At 37.8% G+C, this 21,294-nt stretch overlaps 2 protein-coding genes across 11 annotated transcripts in view; one reads left to right on the top strand and one right to left on the bottom strand.

Annotated features, from left to right (window-relative positions):
- The window catches only part of VPS37C (VPS37C subunit of ESCRT-I), a 12,325-nt gene extending 10,472 nt beyond the window's left edge, over window positions 1-1,853 (bottom strand). The window contains exons 1-2 of one of the 9 annotated variants that reach the window (XM_060687799.2): window positions 1,766-1,853; window positions 1,015-1,094 (exon numbers count right to left, since the gene is read on the bottom strand). The gene's annotated coding sequence lies outside the window, so the exon portion shown is untranslated. Of the gene's footprint in view, window positions 1-1,014; window positions 1,095-1,236; window positions 1,710-1,765 lie in introns of those variants that run through there. The other 8 variants (XM_060687796.2, XM_087881446.1, XM_087881447.1 and 5 more) reach the window with 8 other exon arrangements.
- LOC148116521 (pepsin A-like) lies at window positions 1,690-21,294 on the top strand. Of its 2 annotated transcripts, none has more exons than XM_087881443.1 (9): window positions 1,690-1,864; window positions 10,537-10,699; window positions 11,042-11,159; window positions 11,818-11,936; window positions 15,350-15,549; window positions 17,230-17,346; window positions 17,718-17,859; window positions 19,827-19,925; window positions 21,025-21,294. In XM_087881443.1, exons 1-9 carry the CDS (start codon window positions 1,812-1,814, stop codon window positions 21,166-21,168), a joined length of 1,155 nt encoding a protein of 384 aa, XP_087737569.1. In that variant the 5' UTR covers window positions 1,690-1,811; the 3' UTR covers window positions 21,169-21,294. The 2 variants fall into 2 exon arrangements, with proteins under 2 accessions (XP_087737569.1, XP_087737570.1); XM_087881444.1 differs by lacking the exon at window positions 1,690-1,864 and adding an exon at window positions 9,916-10,043 and having other exon boundaries at window positions 21,025-21,262.

Here is a 21,294-nt window from a genome sequence, read left to right as displayed (position 1 = left end):
GAAAAAAAAAGCGCCAAGTTTGTATTTGCTTTCATGGTTCCCAAAGTGAATACTAAATATCCTCTGGCTAAGGATATTAGTGCTCAATCCTCGGTATTGAACACTAATTCTTACTCTAAGTTTATGAATAACAAAGAAAATGCTTTACATATAAAGCATATATGGTTCCCAAAGTGAATACTAAATATCCTCTGGCTAAGGATATTAGTGCTCAATCCTCTGTATTGAACACTAATTCTTACTCTAAGTTTATGAATAACAAAGAAAATGCTTTACATATAACTTGAAAGTGAAAGTGTGCTTCTGACAACTTGTTTGTGCACAATATAATTAATATTTCCAAGAAAATGTGTAAGACAGAAATAGTTTTTAAAGTTCTTTTTTGAATAAATATTTAGCTAACATCCCCAGATCTTCTTTATACCATTGCAGTGGGATGACAGTGTGATTAATACTTAAATATTTTAAGTATTAATCACACTGTCATCCCACTACAATGAAAAGACTCTTGGAGGCTTATGTAGAACATAAATCAGATAAAACCCTCCTGATATAAAATTCCATAAAACAATAAAAATGAATACCCATCGAACATAAAAATACAAAGAATGAAAATAGAAGTTAAAGATGATAAGATTAAATCAGGACAACACTTTCTCATATATAATGATACAAGTACAGGACTACTCCTATTTGTCAACGCCCTTGACCCCAGGAAGAAATTGTCTAATTGGAAAAGAAGAGCCTGTGAAATCATTTCCTGTGCAAAGTATATTTCAGGTGTATCAGAGGAATCCCCTCTGCAAGCCAATATTATCTATTGATATGTCTGTCATCTTAAAAATTTTGAAAGTTATAGACCTGGGAATAACTTTCATGGTACACCTGAGAACAGCAAAAGAAGAGGAGTCAGTTATCAATTACCAGTAGAAAAAAATGACATCTGCAAAACTTTTAACTTCCATGGAAGTTGCTCTTTATACCCCGAAAGATACGTGAAGCATACACAAATACCTCAGAATGGCGCCCACATCTGCCAAATTTGAAGTGCCCACCTGGGGTCCAACAGAGATGAAGGGCAGATAAATTTGGTGCTGCATGAGATAAATGACAATAGAACCTATCACAAATAGTCACTCTTGCACTATAATTTTAGTGACAAATTACAACACAACAAAGCAACTGGCACACCTCTCCCAAGCTTATTAATACACTCAAAAGAACACAATCACCCACCCTTTTTAATGTGAATTAAACATTTACCCTGGAACCTGTTTGGCCACTGATACACTCTTGCCCCAACCTTGTGCCCTCCCGATATGTTGCATTACAGTAATCTACTACAATCTCCATAATTCCCAGTCAGCCCGCTCAATCCTGGGACTTGCATCCGGAGGACCCCTGATTGAGATTCATTTTAAACCCGATGCTCCTACGAAGGGTCCCCCCTGACTCAGCCCTGAGGCTCCCGTCACAAGGGTGGAGCCTTCCAGAGCGGAGCGAACGCCGGCAGCCTCCCCAGCGCGGGCGGCCTTGGAGGGGAAGCATTGTTTCCCTTCCCCCCGCCCCCCGCCAGCTGATGCGCGCGCTGGGGGTGGGGGAGGGAGGGAGGGAGAGAGAGAGAGAAGGCGTCGCGCGGACACCCAGCGACCCTCCACCCCCTGAGAGCGCCGTTCCAAAGAGGAGGGCGGGGCGGGAAAGGGGCTTCCTATTTTCTCGCGAGAAAGGCTTTAAGCAATTCGCCTCTCTGACCATAATGATGTACCTGGGAGAAGCCGGGAGAAGGAAGAACAGAAGAACGTACTACTATAATGCCGTCAAGTGAAGTTTCCGGGAAAAAGCCGGAAATTGCGTCCGCTCAATGGTCCGTTCAGGTTATACCATGAACGTGTGGAGGAGGGGTGGTGGTGATTCAATGGGTTTTTCTTATTACCCGGAAAGGAGATGGTTTAATCTGCTGACAGAGCCAATGAACCAACGCTCTTTCAGTAGGGGAAGCCTTTGTGTCAGCCGCATTGTGGTTTAGCTACCTGAGAGAGTCGAATTAGGCAATTTGACAATTGGTCTCTGTCCCGCGATAGAGGCCTGTTAAAATGCGATTTAAAAATGTGGATTGCATGCGAGATATGTTTTGTGAAAGACAGTTCTTTTGCATTTCTTTTTTTTTTCCATTTGAGTTTTACTGGGTTTTAACAATTAAACAATTCTTATTCAACTCTTGTGCATGTCTGTGACCATTTACGTATCATCACAGTAATATTCTCCTATACTCTATATAATTTTACAAAATCTACTATCTGTTATTTCCCGTTTTTTCTATCTTCAATCCAATTACACCATTTTTCCCATATTACTAAAAGTCCGAATCCATCTGTCCTTTCAGTTCCAATGTCATTTTATCCATCTGGGCGCAATCTGATATCTTTCTAATTATTAGATCTTCGGAGGGTGTATTCGAACTTCTCTTCTTTTGCATTTCATGGACTCTGGTCTCATTGTTTATTTAGCTGCTGTACAGTTTGCATTGCAAAACTCCGGACAATCATTGGATGGAAGCAAAGAAGGATACATTTTCTATATCTCTTTGCCACCATCCCATCCATACCCAACACAGTTTTGCATTTCAAAGTAAAAGGCAGAAAAGAAACAGGATATATTTCATACGTATGAAAGACATAAGATACCAAAAGGAAACGGCTATAACTAGTACCTCCCCAAGCCTATCCTTCCTTGTGAATCATTTCTCCGATTCATATCCTTCAAATTGTAGCTCTGATATAACTAGTTTAGTCAGAGAAACTCAATTTTGGGGAGGGTTTTTTTTTTTTTAATCTATTTTGCTCATTTATGTTCTTGGATGTTTTCTTGGGTCTTACATCCTTGATCTAAATTTCCTGCAAGACCACATGATATCCTTATCAAAGAACAGGTACCATTCCTTGCAGTCATCTGGCCATTAGCACTCTCTGAGAGAATGTCTTCAAAGACCAGATGTTCAGAAAGAAATGACCAGATGCCTGCAAGAACTACAAATCCTTCCATTCTTCATTCAGTCAGAACTGAAGAAGTTTCTTGGATGAGAAGCGAAAAGTCTTCTAGCAAAAAAAGAAATTCCAGTTGCCTTCTGAAAGAAAGCTACCTTTGGGATAAAGCAGGCTATTGTATTTTCTAGCAGTGTAAAAAAGAGTCCCTTTATGAACATAGCAAACAACAATTGTTTATGATAACTAGTGCTAGTATTAGACAGAAGAGGAGACATGTTTGGAAGTATAAACATTTTCAGTCACCAGAATGGCTACCACAGTAAGGCCAGCTCCCTCACCTAATCTGATATAGCATTCTTTGTATGAGGATTGTATAATAAATTCTTATAAAGACTTATAATCTATAACCCTGTAGACCTGGTAACTCTTAAACATTTGTTTGGCCAGGAACTCAGTAACCTGTAAATCTCTGCATACCAATAAACTATACTTTGTTGTAATATCTCCAAATGCTTTAGCTCTTTATTCAATAGACATATTTTCCACACAGGATTTTGTAACATGTTATTTATAGATAAAAAGTGATTCAGTCCCAGTAATTACAGCATGAAAATGCCCTATTGACATTTGGCAGAGATGGTATTCCTGGTTAGAGGGAAAGATAAATATAGGAAAATAATGTAGCCTGAATGACTAAGCAGGAGCCACAGGTAGCTAAGCAAGAAATAGATTACAATTGATTTGTGTATAACTATGTAAATAAATGAATACGTAAAATAGATATGTATAGATATGTATAGAGAAAAACAGGTGGAATAGGAAAATAACCCACCAATGCAACAAATTTATGTTCTTTTTGATGTTGGTTTGTTTTTCGTATTGTTTTATTGTATTTATGTTTGTTTGTATTTTACTGTTGTTTTTCTTTTTTAAACAATAAAAAATTAAAAAAAAGAAAAAAGAAAAAAAAGAAAATGCCCTATTGACCTTTTAAGGGACTCATGCTCGTGATGGAGCCTTTGCCTTGTTCCCCAGTCCACATTATTTAGCATTTCTATTTTTATGATTTTTTCTGTTCTGAATCCTACAAGACTTGCTACCAGTATACATGCATTCTACAATGCCTTGTTAACAATATAGGTCATGATGTGACAGAATATTGTTTTTTGTTTTGTTTTTGTTTTTATTGAATTTGTATACCGCCCTACTCCCAAAGGACTCAGGGCGGTGAATAGCCATAAAATAAAACAATGTAAATACAAAATTTAAAATAGAATAAAACGAATTAAATAATTTGGCTGAACAAATTTAAAACCCCAATACTTTAAAACCAAATTTAAAATTTCCATTTAAAAAAGGGAAAGACTTAGGTCAGGCCAGCCTGATGAAACAAGAAAGTCTTGAGCGCGCAACGGAAGGTACGCAGATCCGGGATCCTCCGTATCTCCAGGGGGAGCTCGTTCCAGATAGTAGGTTCCCCCACAGAGAAGGCTCTCCCCCTGGGGGCCTCCAGTCGACATTGTTTGGCTGACGGCACCTGGAGGAGTTCCTCTCTATGGGAGCGTACTGGTCGGTGGGAGGCTATTGGTGGTAGCAGGCAGTCCCGTAAATAGCCAGGTCCTAAGCCATGGAGCGCTCTAAAGGTGATAACCAAAACCTTGAAGCGCACTCGGAAGACCACTGGGAGCCAGTGCAGCTCGCGCAGGAGAGGTGTTACATGGGAGCGCCATGTCGCTCCCATCACCACCCACACGGCCGCACTCTGCGCCAGTTGGAGCCTCCGAGTGCTCCTCAAGGGGAGCCCCATGTAGAGAGCGTTACAATAGTCCATACATACATATTGAATGTATGTTCTTACTGGGGCTTTCCACCACTGCAAACCTCACAAATTGCTAAACACAGTGTTTCATATAGTATTCATTTTTGACTTGGGCTGCTGGAAAATTTAGGCCTTTGGCTTCTGCAGAGTCATCTGCCTACATGATGCCTGACTGGCCTTTGCAAATCACCACTCTGGCATTATGTGAGGTCCTTATGGGAAAGAGTCTAGGATTCTTTTAGAAAACCATTAGACCAATTTTTAGCAATGTTAAGCAGTGTTTTGAAACAGCATTGCATCTGTGTTTTAAATAGTGACTTGAGCTGTCAAATGGAAGGTTTGATTAAAATGGGAAAGAGGTTGAGTTCTGTCAACAATGGATGGCTGGTTTCATCCCAACTGATTGCATATGGTTTCCACTGCTTCCACTGACAAGGCTGGCTTTCTAGTGTTTGTATTGCTACAAGAGGGAAACATTTTGGGTTCTTCCAGAACCATTTTGGATTTCTACTAGCCACAATCGCACTAATAGATTTGGAATATTTGGAAGCTGGGTAAAATTGACAAGAGTTCTGTCAATTTGCCCATCTATCCTCTGATGAGAGATAGAGTCCACTTGAAAGATAGAAGCCCAGGATAAAACAGCAGGAGAGAAGTCTCTTGGTGTGCCATGCAAGCTCCCTCTTGCTTCAGTCCACATGATTCCTCTACCCCAACAGTCTATCACCCAAGGCTGTTTTAGAAAAGGCACAAGTGACAGGTTTACTGTTGCAGAGCATCTTTGTGTAGCAACCTCTCACTCAGAACTGAAGAACTCTCACTGAAAAATGACTAAATCCAGGCATCTGCTCCTAATCGTTTAACCACATGTTAAGGAGAATCGTTTTTCTGGCTGGGTGAATTTAGGAAATGAAGAGATCCACCAATCATATTCTGTAAATTGCTCCCCGGTAAAGCTGTAAGAATGCTCATCAGTCTCATCACTGAAGCAGGTTAGAGCACAGTCATTAGGGCAGCACAAATTGTAATTGCATATCTTTCTACTGACTTAAGGAGAGAAAGAAAAGAAGGGAATGAACATTAACACTATTGTGTTAATTGCCTTAAAAGTAACAGAATATTTTAAAATCATATATGCAAAGATAATTATAATATTTTGGAATCCCACAAATGAGAGAACAATAGCTGTAAAGAAGAGGAGAGAGTCAGCAGCAGGTAATCTTTCCAGGGCTTGTAGAAAAGAAACTAACACTTCATTAACCTTGAAAGTTTCTCTCCTGCCTTTTTTTGCCTTACTCAGTCAGATAAAAAATAGAAATGATAACATTCTCCTCCAGCATTTTATTTTGTTGGAAGAAACATCCTTCTGGGTTCTGCTCCAAGTGGGGAAAACAGACACTGGAAACATGGAGACTGCTTGGAAAGATGGTTTAATGGTGGACAGGATCACATGGCTTGAGTTCCTGAACAGAAAAGGGCAGATACAGTAAATCCTCGGGTTTTTATGCTCTCTCTGGCTCTGCATTTCTTGGGGCCCCAAAAGAGTATCCTGATTGGTTGTCAGACTCCCAGGGGGTGGGGGTCTTGCTGGCTGATGCAATCTTCCCAGGTGCCATGTGGTGAGCCTCGTCTAGATGGGTCCCATTGTGTTAGTTTCTGTTGCTATTGTGTTGCAAATGTCCTTTGACTAAGGATTGGGTTTCTGCCTCTGTCCCATTAACAAAGGGTGGGGGGCAGGAAGGTGGGAGCTGCTTCTCCCAGGGAACATGCTTCTCCCAGGGAAATATAATATTCTGCCTTTTTCATATTTCCTAAAATATTTCACTCTTCCAGGAGAGGGGTGGGTGCTAACTTCCTACAATTTCTTTGAAGGAAAATGTCGTAGAGATTTTAAAATGTCCCTTTCTTCATTCTTTTCTCCCCTCCAAACAGTGACAAAGCTGAAAACAGCCATATTAAAATAAACTGAGAAAAAATATGAAGCACATTGACTTCAGTACTATTTATTTCTGGGTAGTTATGGAGGGCATGAAACAAGAGAAAGAAGATAAACCTGAATAGCATGAAGATGGGGGTATTTGATTTTATCTTGTCATGGTTTTGAGGCATTAGAGGGTAATTTTCAATGGTCGAGGGGGGAGATTAACAGAACAACCGGGTTGAAAGGGACAATGGAGGTTTTCTAGTTCAAACCCCTGCTCAGGCAGGAAACTATACCATTTCAGACAAATGGTTGTCCAATCTCTTCTTAAAAACCTCCAGTGTTGGAGCACCCACAACTTCTGGAGGCAGATGGTTTCACTGATCAATTGTACAAACTGAAGCTCAATAGTAACCATTTTTGTTCTGCAAAGTCATTCAAATAACTTATAAAGATAAATTGGTTCAAAACATTTAGGGGGTGTCTTGAGATATTAAGAGAAAGCTGCCACATTTATTAGAGAAAAATTTATTTTTCCCAATGTCATTTCTCCAGGTAATCTTCTGAGAGAGATTACATAAACAAAAGTAAAAGATATTTCTTTCTAACGAGGTGTAAGAATTTACATACATAAACTTGCAGTGAGTAATTAATAAAAACAAGTACGCTAATACATTCCACCTGACATTAAGAGAAACATCTGCATCATTTGCCCTTCATTGCAAATTTAAGATATAATCATCTTAAAAAATTGCATTATCATAAAGGTGACTACATTATGACCATTTTCTTTTGCAAAAGTCTTTTTTGAAGAATCCAGGAATATGTGCAGGAACCTTTGGCAGTCTAAGATGGAATTGATCAGGTGCATAATTTTCTGTGTCTTTGAATACTTGTGAGATGCACAGCTTATGCTGCTGTTTTGTAGGGGAAGGTTAATAGTTGTCACTTCAGAACACTATCAAAAGCACAAATTAGCCCTGACCCAGATTTGCCCTTTTAAGCTTGGTAATTCAGGATCTCTGTTAAAAAAAAGTTCTCTGGGGGGAAAAAAAGTTAAAATTGGATTCCACCCAATAGCAAATACAGAGTGCCAAGCAGCAACTGATGAGTGTTATTTGAAGTGCTATACTCATACAATAGGATAAAGGAGGGCAGATATGCTTCCATGGCCACCACAAGAATGTGAAGATAACACTGCAAAAGGACTTTTAATAAAGGTTGTTTTCAGATGTTGGAAGTTTCCACTACCAGGAGTCACACAGAAATCGACAATACTTCGCATTTGCTGGGTCTTAGCAAGTTCCCAATTGTCCTAAATGGAAAGTAAATTCTCTGGTCTAAACTTAATAGGATACTAGTGATAACTTTGAATTTGGATACAATAAAGCTACTTGTTTTGCAGTTGTCCATCCAGATTCAATAGCATCTTGATTGTAACCCACAGTCTGACTGCTCTGATTACCTCTGCAACTGGGTTTTAATAGTTATGCACATCAAATTTCAAGCGTATTGTATATCTGGGCCACTCCTCATGCAACCATCATCGTGTTTCACAAGATGTTCTAGTGAAAGAACTTCTTAACAAAACTTTGAGGGTGAGCTACTTCTTATTAGACAGAATTTAAAATGGACCAAAGGGAAGCTGAGAATATTAGGCTTGTGCTTGTTGAAAGAAAACTTGTATTGACAACATTTTACAAAGGATAGACGATTGCAACTTTTTAAAAATTTCCTACCCCAAATGGCTTCAGAAATTTTCAGACACCCAGCCCCTATGTCTTCCAACTCATTTGATCCCAAAATAAAATGCATCTAGGACTGATTTGCTATTTACATCCATTCCTCACCTTACTTTTCTTTCTACTTTTCCCAAGCAAAACTTTATAGGGGAACGTAAGCCTAAGTGAATTTGACCAGCTATAAAGAAAACAAATTGTGGATTTTAGAGAAAATTATTGGCTTCAGACATAAGATTCTGGATCACCAGAGGATTCATCTCTTGTCAAAATCAGGACTGAAACTTTGTGCAGTAACTATCTGTTCCAGCCATTTCCTGTGGCATTTTTCTTTCCAAATATCTGTTCTGGTGAAAAAGACAGAATGGCTGCACCAAATCTTTTCACTGGTAGTGTTAATATTAGAAACCCTCCATTGGAAAAGTTCTCTAATTCTGGAAATTGGTATCATGGGGAGAAGTGAGAATGGTAAGTCATATCTATATCAATCAACTCTCAAAAATAATGTAAAAACCTAAGTAAAAATAATTATTGAACACCTTGTTAAAACACACGTATAATTAGTAGTTGAGTACAAACCAGTCATAACATTCAGGAGAACCACTGGGCAGGTCAGCACACCTAATCCCTAAATAAAGTCATGCTTTCAGAATCTTCTGAGAGGCCAATAGAGTCAGGGCCTGTCTCACCTCCAAGGAATGATGCCCCAAAAGGTGGGTGCCATGGCAGAAAGGGTCCCTCCCCTCAGATGAGGCTCCTGAGTAGATGGGACCCAAAACATGCCTCTACCTGATAGGTAGATGTACCTGAGTAGAGGTGATCCCTCAAATAACCCAGTCCCCTGTCATGTAGGGCTTTACAGGTAATTACCAGCATTTTGAATTGAAATCAGAAGCAAACTGATGGAGCAGCTTGTACAGGACAGGTGTAACATACATTGATCAGCCCACACCTCTGAATTTTGCACCAGCTTCAACTTCTGGATTTTGCAGAATGTTGCAGTGTTGCAAAAGTTACCAACTTGTCTAAAATATCTTTCCAGAAATTGAACGATGCTGGGTATACTATATCTGAAGCCCTCAATTGTAAACATTAAATTTATATTTAATTCATTATATGGTTTATTTTCTAAAAAATAAAATTCCATCCAGATTACTTTAAAAAGAAAATGTACACTTTTACCGTTGGTTCCCATGTTGAAAAGTTATGGAAAATATTCCTTTAGTGCTCTTGGGATGTATTAAAGTCTTTGAAATGGTTGCCAATGTCACCTACACCTCAGCCTTTTTTTTAATGTCAAGAACTTAATGCAAATGAAAAGAATAACATGGAAAGTTCTTCTTAAGGACATTTTTAAAAAAGATAATCATATCAGGAATGTCTGGCTTTTTGTATGATATGCAAATACGATAAGAGTGTCTTGGAGCTATATATATATGTGTGTGTAGCAAACCTAAGTGTGTGGCTTAGAAGCTGGGACCCACACTTCATTTGAATCAACAATTTGGGGACACAGGAGTAATCATGAAGTGCCTCTTACTTCTGAGCCTGGTGGCACTTTCCCAGTGTCTGACATCAAAGTAAGTATTGAGCATTGTGCTTTCTTCAAAGAAAACATCATGTACCATTTTCTTCTGAAGGATCTCATTTTCTTTCTAAATTATGTTCCACAAACTCTCACAGCAAACTTTCTATTGTGATTGGTGAGCAAGCCACAAAGCCGTAATTTGCCTAGGTTTTCCACTAACAGTAATATTTTATTTCCTTTTATAGCTTTATCTGCAAATGCACTGTGTGTTCATCAAGTAGAACATGCTTCTTTCTCTAAAGAGTATACCTAGATTTCAAGTCCTTCTTCCTCAGGAGAAATAAATCTGAACCTAACTTTTCCCATCCTGAGGGCCTCCAGATATGTTGCAATTACCTTTCATTCTAGCTGGGAATTCTGAAGGTTGTAGCCCTCTTAAGAGTGTTGAATCAGAGAATGTCCAAAGTGGTTTTTAAAAAATCTTTAATGCTACGAGCACTATCTCTCACTTATTAATCTTTTCCTTTCCATTATTCAATGCTTAGGGTTCACCTAAGGAAAACAAAATCAGTGAGAGAAATCCTTCAAGAGCATGGGCTGCTAGATGATTTTCTGAAGAAGCATCCTTATAACCCTGGCACAAAATATTTCCCTGGGCTGCAAAATACATTTGCCACTGATGCAGAACCCATGCAAAATTATATGGATGTAAGTATTCCATATTAGGAGGAGATACTCAGCATTTAGCCTATGGACAAGAATAGAGAATCTCAACACCTGTTGATTTAAATCAATAGCCCCTGGCTCTAGAGAGCAAAAAAAGAGACATATGGATTTAGGAAATTATACTTTTAAATGTTTGAAAGCAATTTGAGATCATGGAACATAAATGATACTCTACTGTAACAAATTGAGCAGATTTGTATTGTTTAAAAAGCTTGTCAAACTTGCTTTTGTTTACAAAGAAGTGATCAATTCTCTTGCTTCAAAAATGTTATGGAGATATCAGGGATGGATTTTTTTATTATGTTCTGTTTTCTCCCTCCACAGATTGATTACATTGGCACTATCTCCATTGGTACTCCACCACAAGAGTTCACAGTCATCTTTGACACTGGTTCTTCCAACTTGTGGGTCCCTTCTGTGTACTGCTCAAGTGGAGCTTGTTGTAAGTAGTCTCCATAACTGATGCCTTCAGAAAGAGGCTACTCTTTATTCAAGCCATCCTCAAGCTAGTACCTTCCAAATGTAATAGACCACAAGTCCCATCACAGTATCTGTGTTGGCATGTTGACTTGGAATCCTCAGAACTCCAATCCCAACACATTTGAAAAGGACCAAATCAGGGAGAATTCTGTATTCTCGTGTCCATCTATTTTTCCAATGTATTCAACATGGATCATACTAATATCAGGTATTGACTGCTAGAGACAGCTTTGGGGAGCTGCTACTCAAGGGGATTATTATGGAATAACAGAACATGCTCCCACATAGCAAATGTTTAGGCACGAGCTTGGATATAGAAGTGTGGGATGTAATGTAAGGGATAATCAGATCAGTTTATTACATCCATAAAGCCAGATACAGTAAAATGTCTAATAATAGAACTATTACATATTTTATTTTCCACATGAGATAAAGGGGAAATGTAACTATTTTCCCCCAAATTATAAACCAGCTTTCAGGTTAGCTATGACTGAGGACAGAGTTCACATATTAGAAAATATTGCACTGGAATGAATTTAATGCCAAGATCTTTCTTACTCTTTCTGTTCTGTTACATATTCAATATGCCCACATCATACTACAATTACTTATCTTTGCAGCTGACCATCATAAATTCAATCCACAACAGTCTTCTACTTTCCAGTCCACCAGCCAGACCGTATCCATCACCTATGGCACCGGAAGCATGACTGGAATCCTAGGCTATGATACTGTCCAGGTAAACTGCCAAAGAAAATAGACTGAGAAGCTATTCTTTGGGAAATGGAGTCAGCCTGGTTCTGGGTGGACAAACAGGGAAGACCTAATTGAATTCTATGTAGATCTTACTTATGGCGAAAGCTTTTTAGCTCTTTCTAACTTCTGATCCTTGTTCATCTCAGAGGCAGCCAAGACTATGGTGTTTGTTTTGGGAATTTTCATAGTCAAGAAGAACAAGGAACTTTAACAAGCCTTGTTATGTATGCACTCATGACTAAATAATTTAAGAAATTCAGTAATATCCTAGAACAGGGATGTCAAACTCTATTTCATTGAGGGCCGCATCAGTGTTGTGTTTGACCTCAGGCGGCTAGGGGGGCGTGACAAGAACCGGACAGAACTGGGAGCAACCCACCACTGGAGGGCAGGAAAACTAATATTTTTGACATGTACATAAATATCATTCAGTTGGCAGAGATCCTTCATAGTCCCTTTTTGCTTTTACCACTCTCAACAGCAAATAGGGTCATCTCATTGTTCAACCCTTATGTCGGATCATTCCTATCCAGGTGAAAACCATTAGTTCAAATGCTGATCTTTGGAGACCCAATTGTGCACATCTTGCTAATGCAAGAATTGCTCATTTATTCCTGTTTTTTAGCCATTTGCCAGTCCAATGGGGCTCCTGATTCCATGCCAAATGGCTTTAACAGGGAGACTTTTTTGAGGATTTTTTTCCGAGTCCAAGAATACAGCCTCTATTGAGCCACCTGGCTTACATGCTCATTAACACCTTCCAACACCATTTTTTCCCCCTATCAATTTGTTTTCCCTTTAATAATGCTTACAACTATTTTCCCTGGAAATAATAATATTCTGTCTACTTTTATCTATTCTGGAGCCCAAGAAAACAAAACCATGTACCATATTCTTTTCTTTGCCATCAGCTGTAAGTTCATGTAACTTGCTGATTGAGCTTATGTTTGTTTTCTTAATATTGAACTTTAATAAATTTGGAACATTAGCACAGATGTTTCACTTTCTATTTTTATTTTTATAATGAGATTTCTTTTACTATGAACTAGCGAAACAGGGTCATTAGCATATTTCAGAAGCAGCGCTACTTATTTTGATTCCAGCTGTCATCTCATTCCATCCTACTATTCTGTTAACATATTGCTGTAAAAGTTAAATGGGTACAGGGTCAATACTGTGGGAAGCTCTTTTCACACTATTGTGAAAACTAAGAGCAGGGCTGACAGTTGTGACAACAGACAAGAGGTGCTTTCTGTTTTGTCTTCATAAAAGAGGCAAATGTCCACCTCCTACAAAAAAAGCAGAAGGAAACAGACGCAACATTTGCAGCCTGAAATTGCCTATATTGAAAGTAGAATATTTATTGAGATTCTTATGACATAAGATTAATTTTTCATCTAATATATTGCATGGACTATTTCCAGCGTAGATTGCAGTGAAAGCACATCTGATAAAAATGTATTCTGTCACATTCTCTTTTTAGTTCTGAATCGGGGGTGAAATGCTACCAGTTCGCACCAGTTCAGGTGATCCTGCAGGAAATCCTGCTTTCTAGCGAACCTAAATCATGCGGCACAGCTGTTCCCCCCCGCCCCGCTGTTCTACTTACCTTGTTAGGCCTCCTTTGAACACACGTTTGGTGTTCATTGCGCATGATTCACTGTTTGGAATCATTCTGACTGTCCAGATTCACTTCCTATAGTAACTTCTTCACTATAAAGGTTCATGCTCTGGCTTTTTTTGTGAGATATTAAATAACACTGCTTGTGTGAGAAATTAATTCCGTGGTTTGATAATTGCATATGGTCTTGGCTCTCCCTTCTTGGGCATAAACACTTATCATTTTCACACAATATTTCCTGACAATAAAGCTGTAAATAAAATTAGATTTGCTTCTTGTCTTGCAGTTTTGAACAATTCAGTGGATTTTTCATCTGTCCCTGGTGCTTTCCTATCTGACAACTGCCTCTCAAATGCTATTTGAGTTGGTTTCTGAATATATTCCCTTTCTCTACAAATGTTCGTGTTACTCTATAATCCCATTGTAAAAGGTTTCATTATAACATTGGCAACTTCCTTCAATCTATTTTTTTCTATTAGATCTCTTCCACAATTACTGTTGGGCATCCTTCCGTTAGGATATAAAATAGCCTTTGAGTGCTCTTAATTTTTTTTTTCATATATATATACTTGTTTTTCTAGTTATTTTCCTCTGTTTAGAGTTTTCCCTGTACTTTTTTGCTTAACAATAATGTCAATTTCAGTCATCTTATGTTGCTCAAAGTTTTAATTTATCTATTTTTCTCTAGCTTGTTTTGAAAACTATGAGGATTTTTTTCCTCTTTGTATTGGTTTTCCTTCAGTTTTCCGTTGTTTCTGGTCTCCTTCTTAGAACACCTCAGGTTGCCTGTCATTTAAGTTAAAAGTATTAAATAAATGCCTCATATTGGCCCCAGATTCTGTTTCTTTGTTCTTCTGATCAGATCTTGTTGGCATACCTGCTCTCTTCGTTTTTCTGAGTTTAACCCATATATTAAATAGCAATAATTCATGGTCTCTGCTCCATAATCTGCAGCTGGAAGTATCCTGGTTTACGGGATTTTATTTTTCAATTGTTTCTTCCTGTTGTGTAATTGACTGGATTCAAGGCTGATATCTCAAGTGAAATCCAAGTATAGTATCTGTATTTGAAGTAGTTTTTGTAAATAAACAAATAATTATCTTTACCAAATTCTATTTTTTGCTTTATTTTGTTAATTTAGCCAGGCCGATTTTTCTATATTTCCAGGCTTCTTCACATTTTTGCATTCCAAACATCCATTTGTAATATTTATGTCCTTTCCTGATGCTACATTTAGCACTTCTTGTATTATCTATAGAATTCCTTCATGTCCGCTATTGAATCTGTAGGAGATGAATATACTGATATATAATGTTGATATCAATGGATATTTTAAGGAATAAGATCCAGTCATTTATTGGATTGTAGCTCAATCTATATTCAACAATGTCTTTTTTGAGAATCATTGCCAATTCTTTGCCAGGAGATTAATCTCAACTCTGCGTCAATTACACGCCTTTCAAAATTTAGGTTGGGCAGAGAGAAATAGTTGCAGATGGTAAACTAATAGGACATACACAGAGATTTCCTTTGAGGCTATTTTATGAGATAGACATTAAACTGCAAAGCAGTTTATTTAAAAGCGGTGAATCAATTAGAATCAAGTGAATTATAGGAATCATTCAAGATCTGTTTACAAATACACATGTATGTATCTATGCATAAATCTGCCTGAAATTGAAATTTCTCGGTATGTGCTTCCGACACAAATGTAGTAGTACTTCTTGAAATTAAAAAGGAATTTTATAACCATTTCTCCCTGTTCTTCTGCACAGGTTGCAGATATTCAGGTCACCAACCAAATCTTTGGTCTGAGTCAGACCGAGCCAGGCAGCTTCCTTTATTATGCCACCTTTGATGGAATCCTGGGTCTGGCTTACCCTAGTCTGTCGGCCTCTGGCGCCACTCCTGTTTTTGACAACATGATGAGTGAAAATTTGGTATCTCAGGATCTCTTTTCCGTCTTCCTCAGTTCGTAAGTAACAATGATTTGTGCACGTTTTTCTGAAGGGACTAATTACTATCTGTTGCTAGAAGGGAGAGGGCATGGATGCCGACCATATTATTCCTGGAGAAGCTCAGCAGTAGACAATCCTTTCCAGTTTTACAAGTTTTCAGTGCATTACTGCAAGATTAATGAAATATTATGAAAAATCCCCAGTGAGGGTTTTTTTAAAAAGCATGCACATTCAATAACAATATCCCTATAAAGTAGTATGCATATAACTCTTCATCATGAATAGCAGGTGGCAGCATGTAGGTGACTGTGACTGATCCCCAAAAGACTAAGCAGGGTTAGACCTGTTTAGTATTTGGATGGGGAACTATAAAAAAAATCCAGGACTGTTGGCTAGAATAGGAACTTTTTAAAACAAAATTCCTGGAACAAGTCAATGGTAAATTACTTTTATCCCTTTGAGTTCTGCTAGATTGCATCATCGTAGCAGCAGGGATATTCCTGAGAGGGATGAGTGAAGAATACTAGGAGTATATTCCAGGAGTCTGTACACTACAGGTAGTCCTCCACTTACAACCATTAGTTTAACAACAAGTTTTGAGGGGCCGAAAAGAGTGATTTATGACTTACAACTATTGCTCCATCCCCATGGTCCCATGATCAAAATCCAGGCGTTTGGCAACTGGCATGTATTTATGACGGTTGCAGCATCCTAGAGCCATGTGATTGCCATCAGTGACCTTCCCAGGAGACTTCTGATCACTTAACAACAATACCATTTGTTTAACTGCAGTGATTCACTTAAGGATAGCAGCAAAAAAAGTCCACAAGCATGACTTGCTTAACGACTGCATCACTTAGCAATAGATAGTCCCAATTGCTGTTATAAATTGTGAATGACCTGTAATCCCAGCAGGTCACCCAAGGCATATAATGGGTATCAGAGCCTCCTGGCTACAATCATTAAGCTCCTATATTGGGTGGCAATATAGAAAGATGCTGGAAGCAGATGATCACTTTAGTGACAATGGCTAAGGCATCATTTCATATTACTGTATGGAAAAAGGAAATGATAAACCTCTCCTGTATTTTACAAAGTAAACTTGTGAGTAGACAGTGGAAAGTGACTGACAATATAGTGCCCAATAATAAGGTTGGATTAAACTCAACATGCTACTGAGGAAAAGCTCAGGATCTTTCAGAGTACAGCTAATATTTATGACACAACTGGATTAAAAACGAAGAGATTTCTAGCTGCTGATCTTGCCAGGCAGGAAAATAAAATCTGCCAGCAAATCTGCAATATAACCCAGTTCATATCAATCCAAAGAAAGAAAGTTTAGCACAAAATGGAAATTATAATACCATATCTATAATTTCACATGCTAGCAAAATTAATTTAGGATCAACCAAGGCAGATTATTCGGAAGAGGAAATGCCAGATGTTCAAAGTGCTATTGCTGATGCATGCTGGACAACTGAGAAAACCTCAAAAAAGAGTTTCTGTGATACAATTCTCTAACTCTTTGCTACTACCAGTAGCTTATAGGTGAAACAATCAACTAATTAACCCATTGTTTTATGGATATTATTTTTAAAAGTTTGCAATGGGTCAACAATATAATAGGAAACAAAAAGGAAATGAAAAAATATTTGCAATTCCTCTAATTGTCATGTTCTTGTATGTTCATTTTTCAGAGATGGCCAGAATGGGAGTTTTGTAATGTTTGGTGGCATTGACTCCTCTTACTATACTGGAAGTCTCAACTGGGTGCCCCTTTCTGCTGAAACCTATTGGCAGATCACTGTGGACAGGTAACCCAATTCCTACACTTTCAGCCTTCACATCCCTGCTTCACAAAGATGCAATCAAAAACCAAATGCAGAATAATGGCAAAAGAAGATGCCCATCAGTTCTACAAAGTAGGACAGATTAGGACATAGACACTTTAACAACTATAGTAATATAGTTTAGCATTGTGCTATAATAGACTCTTGAAAAGTTGCCAAAATTTCCTTCTGCTTCCTCTTATAGGGAGAAAAAAAATCAAGGTGGATTATTTTGAATCTTTCTCATTCTTCTTCCTTTCCCATGGCCCAAGTTGTTTTATAATTTCAAAAGACCTGCAGGCAAAAGTTTATGGTAGTTTTCTTTCTCTCATCTTTACCTAAATATTTCTTTTCAGTATCACCGTCAATGGTCAAGCCATTGCTTGTTCCGGTGGCTGCCAAGCTATTGTTGACACTGGTACCTCCCTCCTGGCAGGTCCTCCCAATGCCATTGCTAACATTCAGAACTTCATTGGTGCCCAAAATTCCAATGGTCAGGTGAGCTTGATAATAACGATATGTGACTATAATTAATATACATAAATAAATAATCATTACCAGTAATGAAAAATTGCTGGGAACATAGTGTTGAAAAAGTAGTAAAAAATGAGCAAGTTAAAATGTTGGATTTCCAAATACAAACTGATAAAGTCTTGACTCACAACACACCAGATTTAACTATTGTTGAAAAAAAGAAAGCACGGATAATTTATGCAGTAGTATCAGGAGATAGAAGACAAAGAAGATCTGAAACTCAAAATGGAAAGGTTATAGCATAAAGCAGCTGTGATGGTTCCAGTGGTTACCAGTACACTGGATGCTATACCAAAAAATCTTGGATGATATTTAGAAAATTTGTGCATTGACAAAATTTCCATCTGACAATTGCAAAAGGGCACACTACTTGGATCCACCCTTATGTTACACTGATTCATTATGGCATCCTAGGTTCTTGAGAAGAACTCAATGCACATGAAGGCCGATACTAGCTAAGGAACTGGCAGCTGTGATTTCCACATTATTGTGTATATAATTCTTCCTAAAGGTTGAGACAGGAAAAAAGACCAAGCGCATTGTGCTATTGTTATGTACAATCCATTTTCTCCCTCTACTCCGAATCTTATGCAAGATTCTTGGTTTGCCCTAGCTTCCTAATGTGATTTAGCTAAGAAAATGCCATTTTCAATCCTAGTTAATCAGCAGTCTTATATAATTGCCATGCAGAATAGAGTGGTGCATTATGGAAAACAGTGCTGGTCAGATCAATGATTACAAAGACCATTACACCAGACCATAATAATAATAATAATAATAATAATAATAATAATAATAATAATAATAATAATAATAATAATAATAAATCATTAAATAACTATTTAATGATTTTAATTAATTTTAACTATGATATTGCATATTTATGTTTTTAATTTTGGCTGTACACCGCCCCAAGTCCTTCGGGAGGAGGGCAGTATATAAATTAAATAATAATAATAATAATAATAATAATAATAATAATAATAATAATAATAATAGTTGTTGTTGTTGTTGTTGTTGTTGTTGTTGTTGTTGTTATTATTATTATTATTATTATTATTATTATTATTATTATTATTATTATTTAATTTATATACTGCCCTCCTCCCGAAGGACTTGGGGCGGTGTACAGCCAAAATTAAAAACATAAATATGCAATATCATAGTTAAAATTAATTAAAATCATTAAATAGTTTTGGCCGAATTTTAAAACCCAAAGTTAAAACACAATTTAAAATCATTCAATTAGACAGCCCCGCCTGTCGGAACAGTAGGGTCTTGAGGGCACAGCGAAAGACCCCGAGATCAGAGATGTTACGAATATCTGGAGGATACATGGACCATATATCCTCCACCAAGCCCTCACTTCCAAGTTCCTTAGATTCCTCTACTAGAGCAAAATTATGCATAAAAATGAAAGAAAATGAAACCCGCAAAGATACTAATTGGCTATTACTAGCCAGACTTCATTCTTCCCCTCCCAATATTGTTCTGCTGACATGTGGTATGCCTTCCACACTGCAAACAGCTATCGCTTGGAATGTAATTCTGATCTCAAGTCATCATTGCTGATTCTTGTTTCAGGAAGCATCATTCTAATGCAGGACTGAGCAATTAATTTTCTCAAGCAGCTACATGAGGAGGGCTGAACCAGTAGGGCTGTGAAGGTGCATAGGCATGTATTGATGCACATTCATAAATTGGAATAGCAGCCACTTTCAAAATTAAAAGGAATCCTCATGGGACAGATAGGGAGGGCCAAAGGGTCAGAGGTGGCTTTTGCCCGGGGTGTGTGTGTAAAATGCCCAGGTTTGTTCTAATGCATTGTTTTCTGGACAACTTCTAGCCCAGCTTTTTTTGTTTGTTTGTTTGTTTCTCAAATCTTATGGGGCTGCTAATATATGTTTTCTGTTCATCCTATTTCACATCAGTATATAGTCAACTGCAGTGCTATCAACGAACTGCCTGACATCGTCTTCACCATCAATGGCATTCAATACCCAGTGCCCGCCAGTGCCTATATTCGCCAGGTAAGATCTGTGGTTTATCCAAAAAATTATCTCAAATAATTTAGGTCATAGAATAAACCCCTAGAGAGAGGGAAAAAACCTGACCCATGAAAGAATTATAGCAAGACAATCTCAGTCACTTATATTCAAGTGGGAGAAATTTCTAACATTTGAAATCTTTTTGATAATTTTTAGCATAACAGTATTTTCATTATGCATTAAGAATTGAACTCTGCAACATGAACTCTGAACATGAAATTCAACACATTTAGTAATAAAATTATTCTCATGTAGATCATATTCATTTCTAGTAGATCTCATTTCTCCATAATAGACCACCCTTAATATTTTAGACTTCAATTCCCAGTGTTTGGGCTATCTGGGAGATTATCAGAATAGAAATCCAACACAGAATGAGGAAAACTATAGGAGATAGTTTGAAAGAAAGAGTATTGTATCAGCTTATCATTCTGGACTCAAGAATAACCACTATGTTTAATCACAAATATTGCAATATTAACCTAATGTTCATAGTATGGAAGATATAGGTAAAGTGATTCTTTCCTTATGGCATTATTATTTCATTATGCCCAAATCCAAATTGTTGGATTGTAGAAATGTTCTAGAAAACCACGGTTAAAGAGCAAGCACTGTTAAACATGTATGACTCACAGTTATATATTATCCATGGGGCTCTTCAGAAAGTTTCATACAGGGTCCGAACATGATTCTCAGAATCCTGGTCTTTCGTCCATGGCATTGTCTTCATTTTCTCCCCAGGCCATGTTTTAGTCAGTGTTACAGTAGCTATACTAGATGAACATAGCATTTTCCCTTACTTCAACATAACCCAACAGCAGGCTTAAGGTATGCAAAATCTGTAAGGGTTTGTCACCCATCACCTTTGAGGGAAATCAGATGACTCCAGATTTAAACAAGAGGCAAGTTAGAGGTAGACAATGGAGATAGCCTATTCAATGCAAATATGATTTTCTGCTACTCCAACATGGATAAGGAACACTCAACAGGAGGGGGAGGGGAATGTCAGCTTCCTGATGCTTTGCAAAGGCCCTCTAGTTACGCCATTCAAATTCATCATATATTTGAACTTCTCTTTCAGTTCCCAAGTTATTGCATGAGTGGCTTCCAGAATATGCCCTTCCAGTCTGATCTTTGGATCCTTGGTGATATCTTCATTCGTCAATACTATTGTGTCTTTGACCGAGCAAACAACCAGATTGGCCTGGCTCCTGTGGCACAGTAATAGCAACATCTTATTGGTCATATTATAGCCTAAGGATGGTCTTGACTCTTTGGAATTAAATTTGGTAATTATGCTCCTGATCCCCATGCTTCAATGTCAGCAACAATAAATGAATATAAAAATAAA

This window comes from Pantherophis guttatus, chromosome 1 (genome assembly GCF_059756535.1).
Source record: "Pantherophis guttatus breed Tessera chromosome 1, ASM5975653v1, whole genome shotgun sequence".
Lineage (NCBI taxonomy): Eukaryota > Metazoa > Chordata > Lepidosauria > Squamata > Colubridae > Pantherophis > Pantherophis guttatus.
The sequence above is the reverse complement of the archived record's forward strand: the minus strand, read 5'-3'. Positions and strand labels throughout refer to the sequence as shown.

Coding starts and splice junctions, on each gene's coding strand:
- LOC148116521 (XM_087881444.1), top strand. CDS start 9,988: ATGAAGTGCCTCTTACTTCTGAGCCTGGTGGCACTTTCCCAGTGTCTG. Junction 10,700..11,041: donor CCATGCAAAATTATATGGAT/GTAAGTATTCCA, acceptor CTCCCTCCACAG/ATTGATTACATTGGCACTAT. Junction 11,937..15,349: donor TAGGCTATGATACTGTCCAG/GTAAACTGCCAA, acceptor TCTTCTGCACAG/GTTGCAGATATTCAGGTCAC.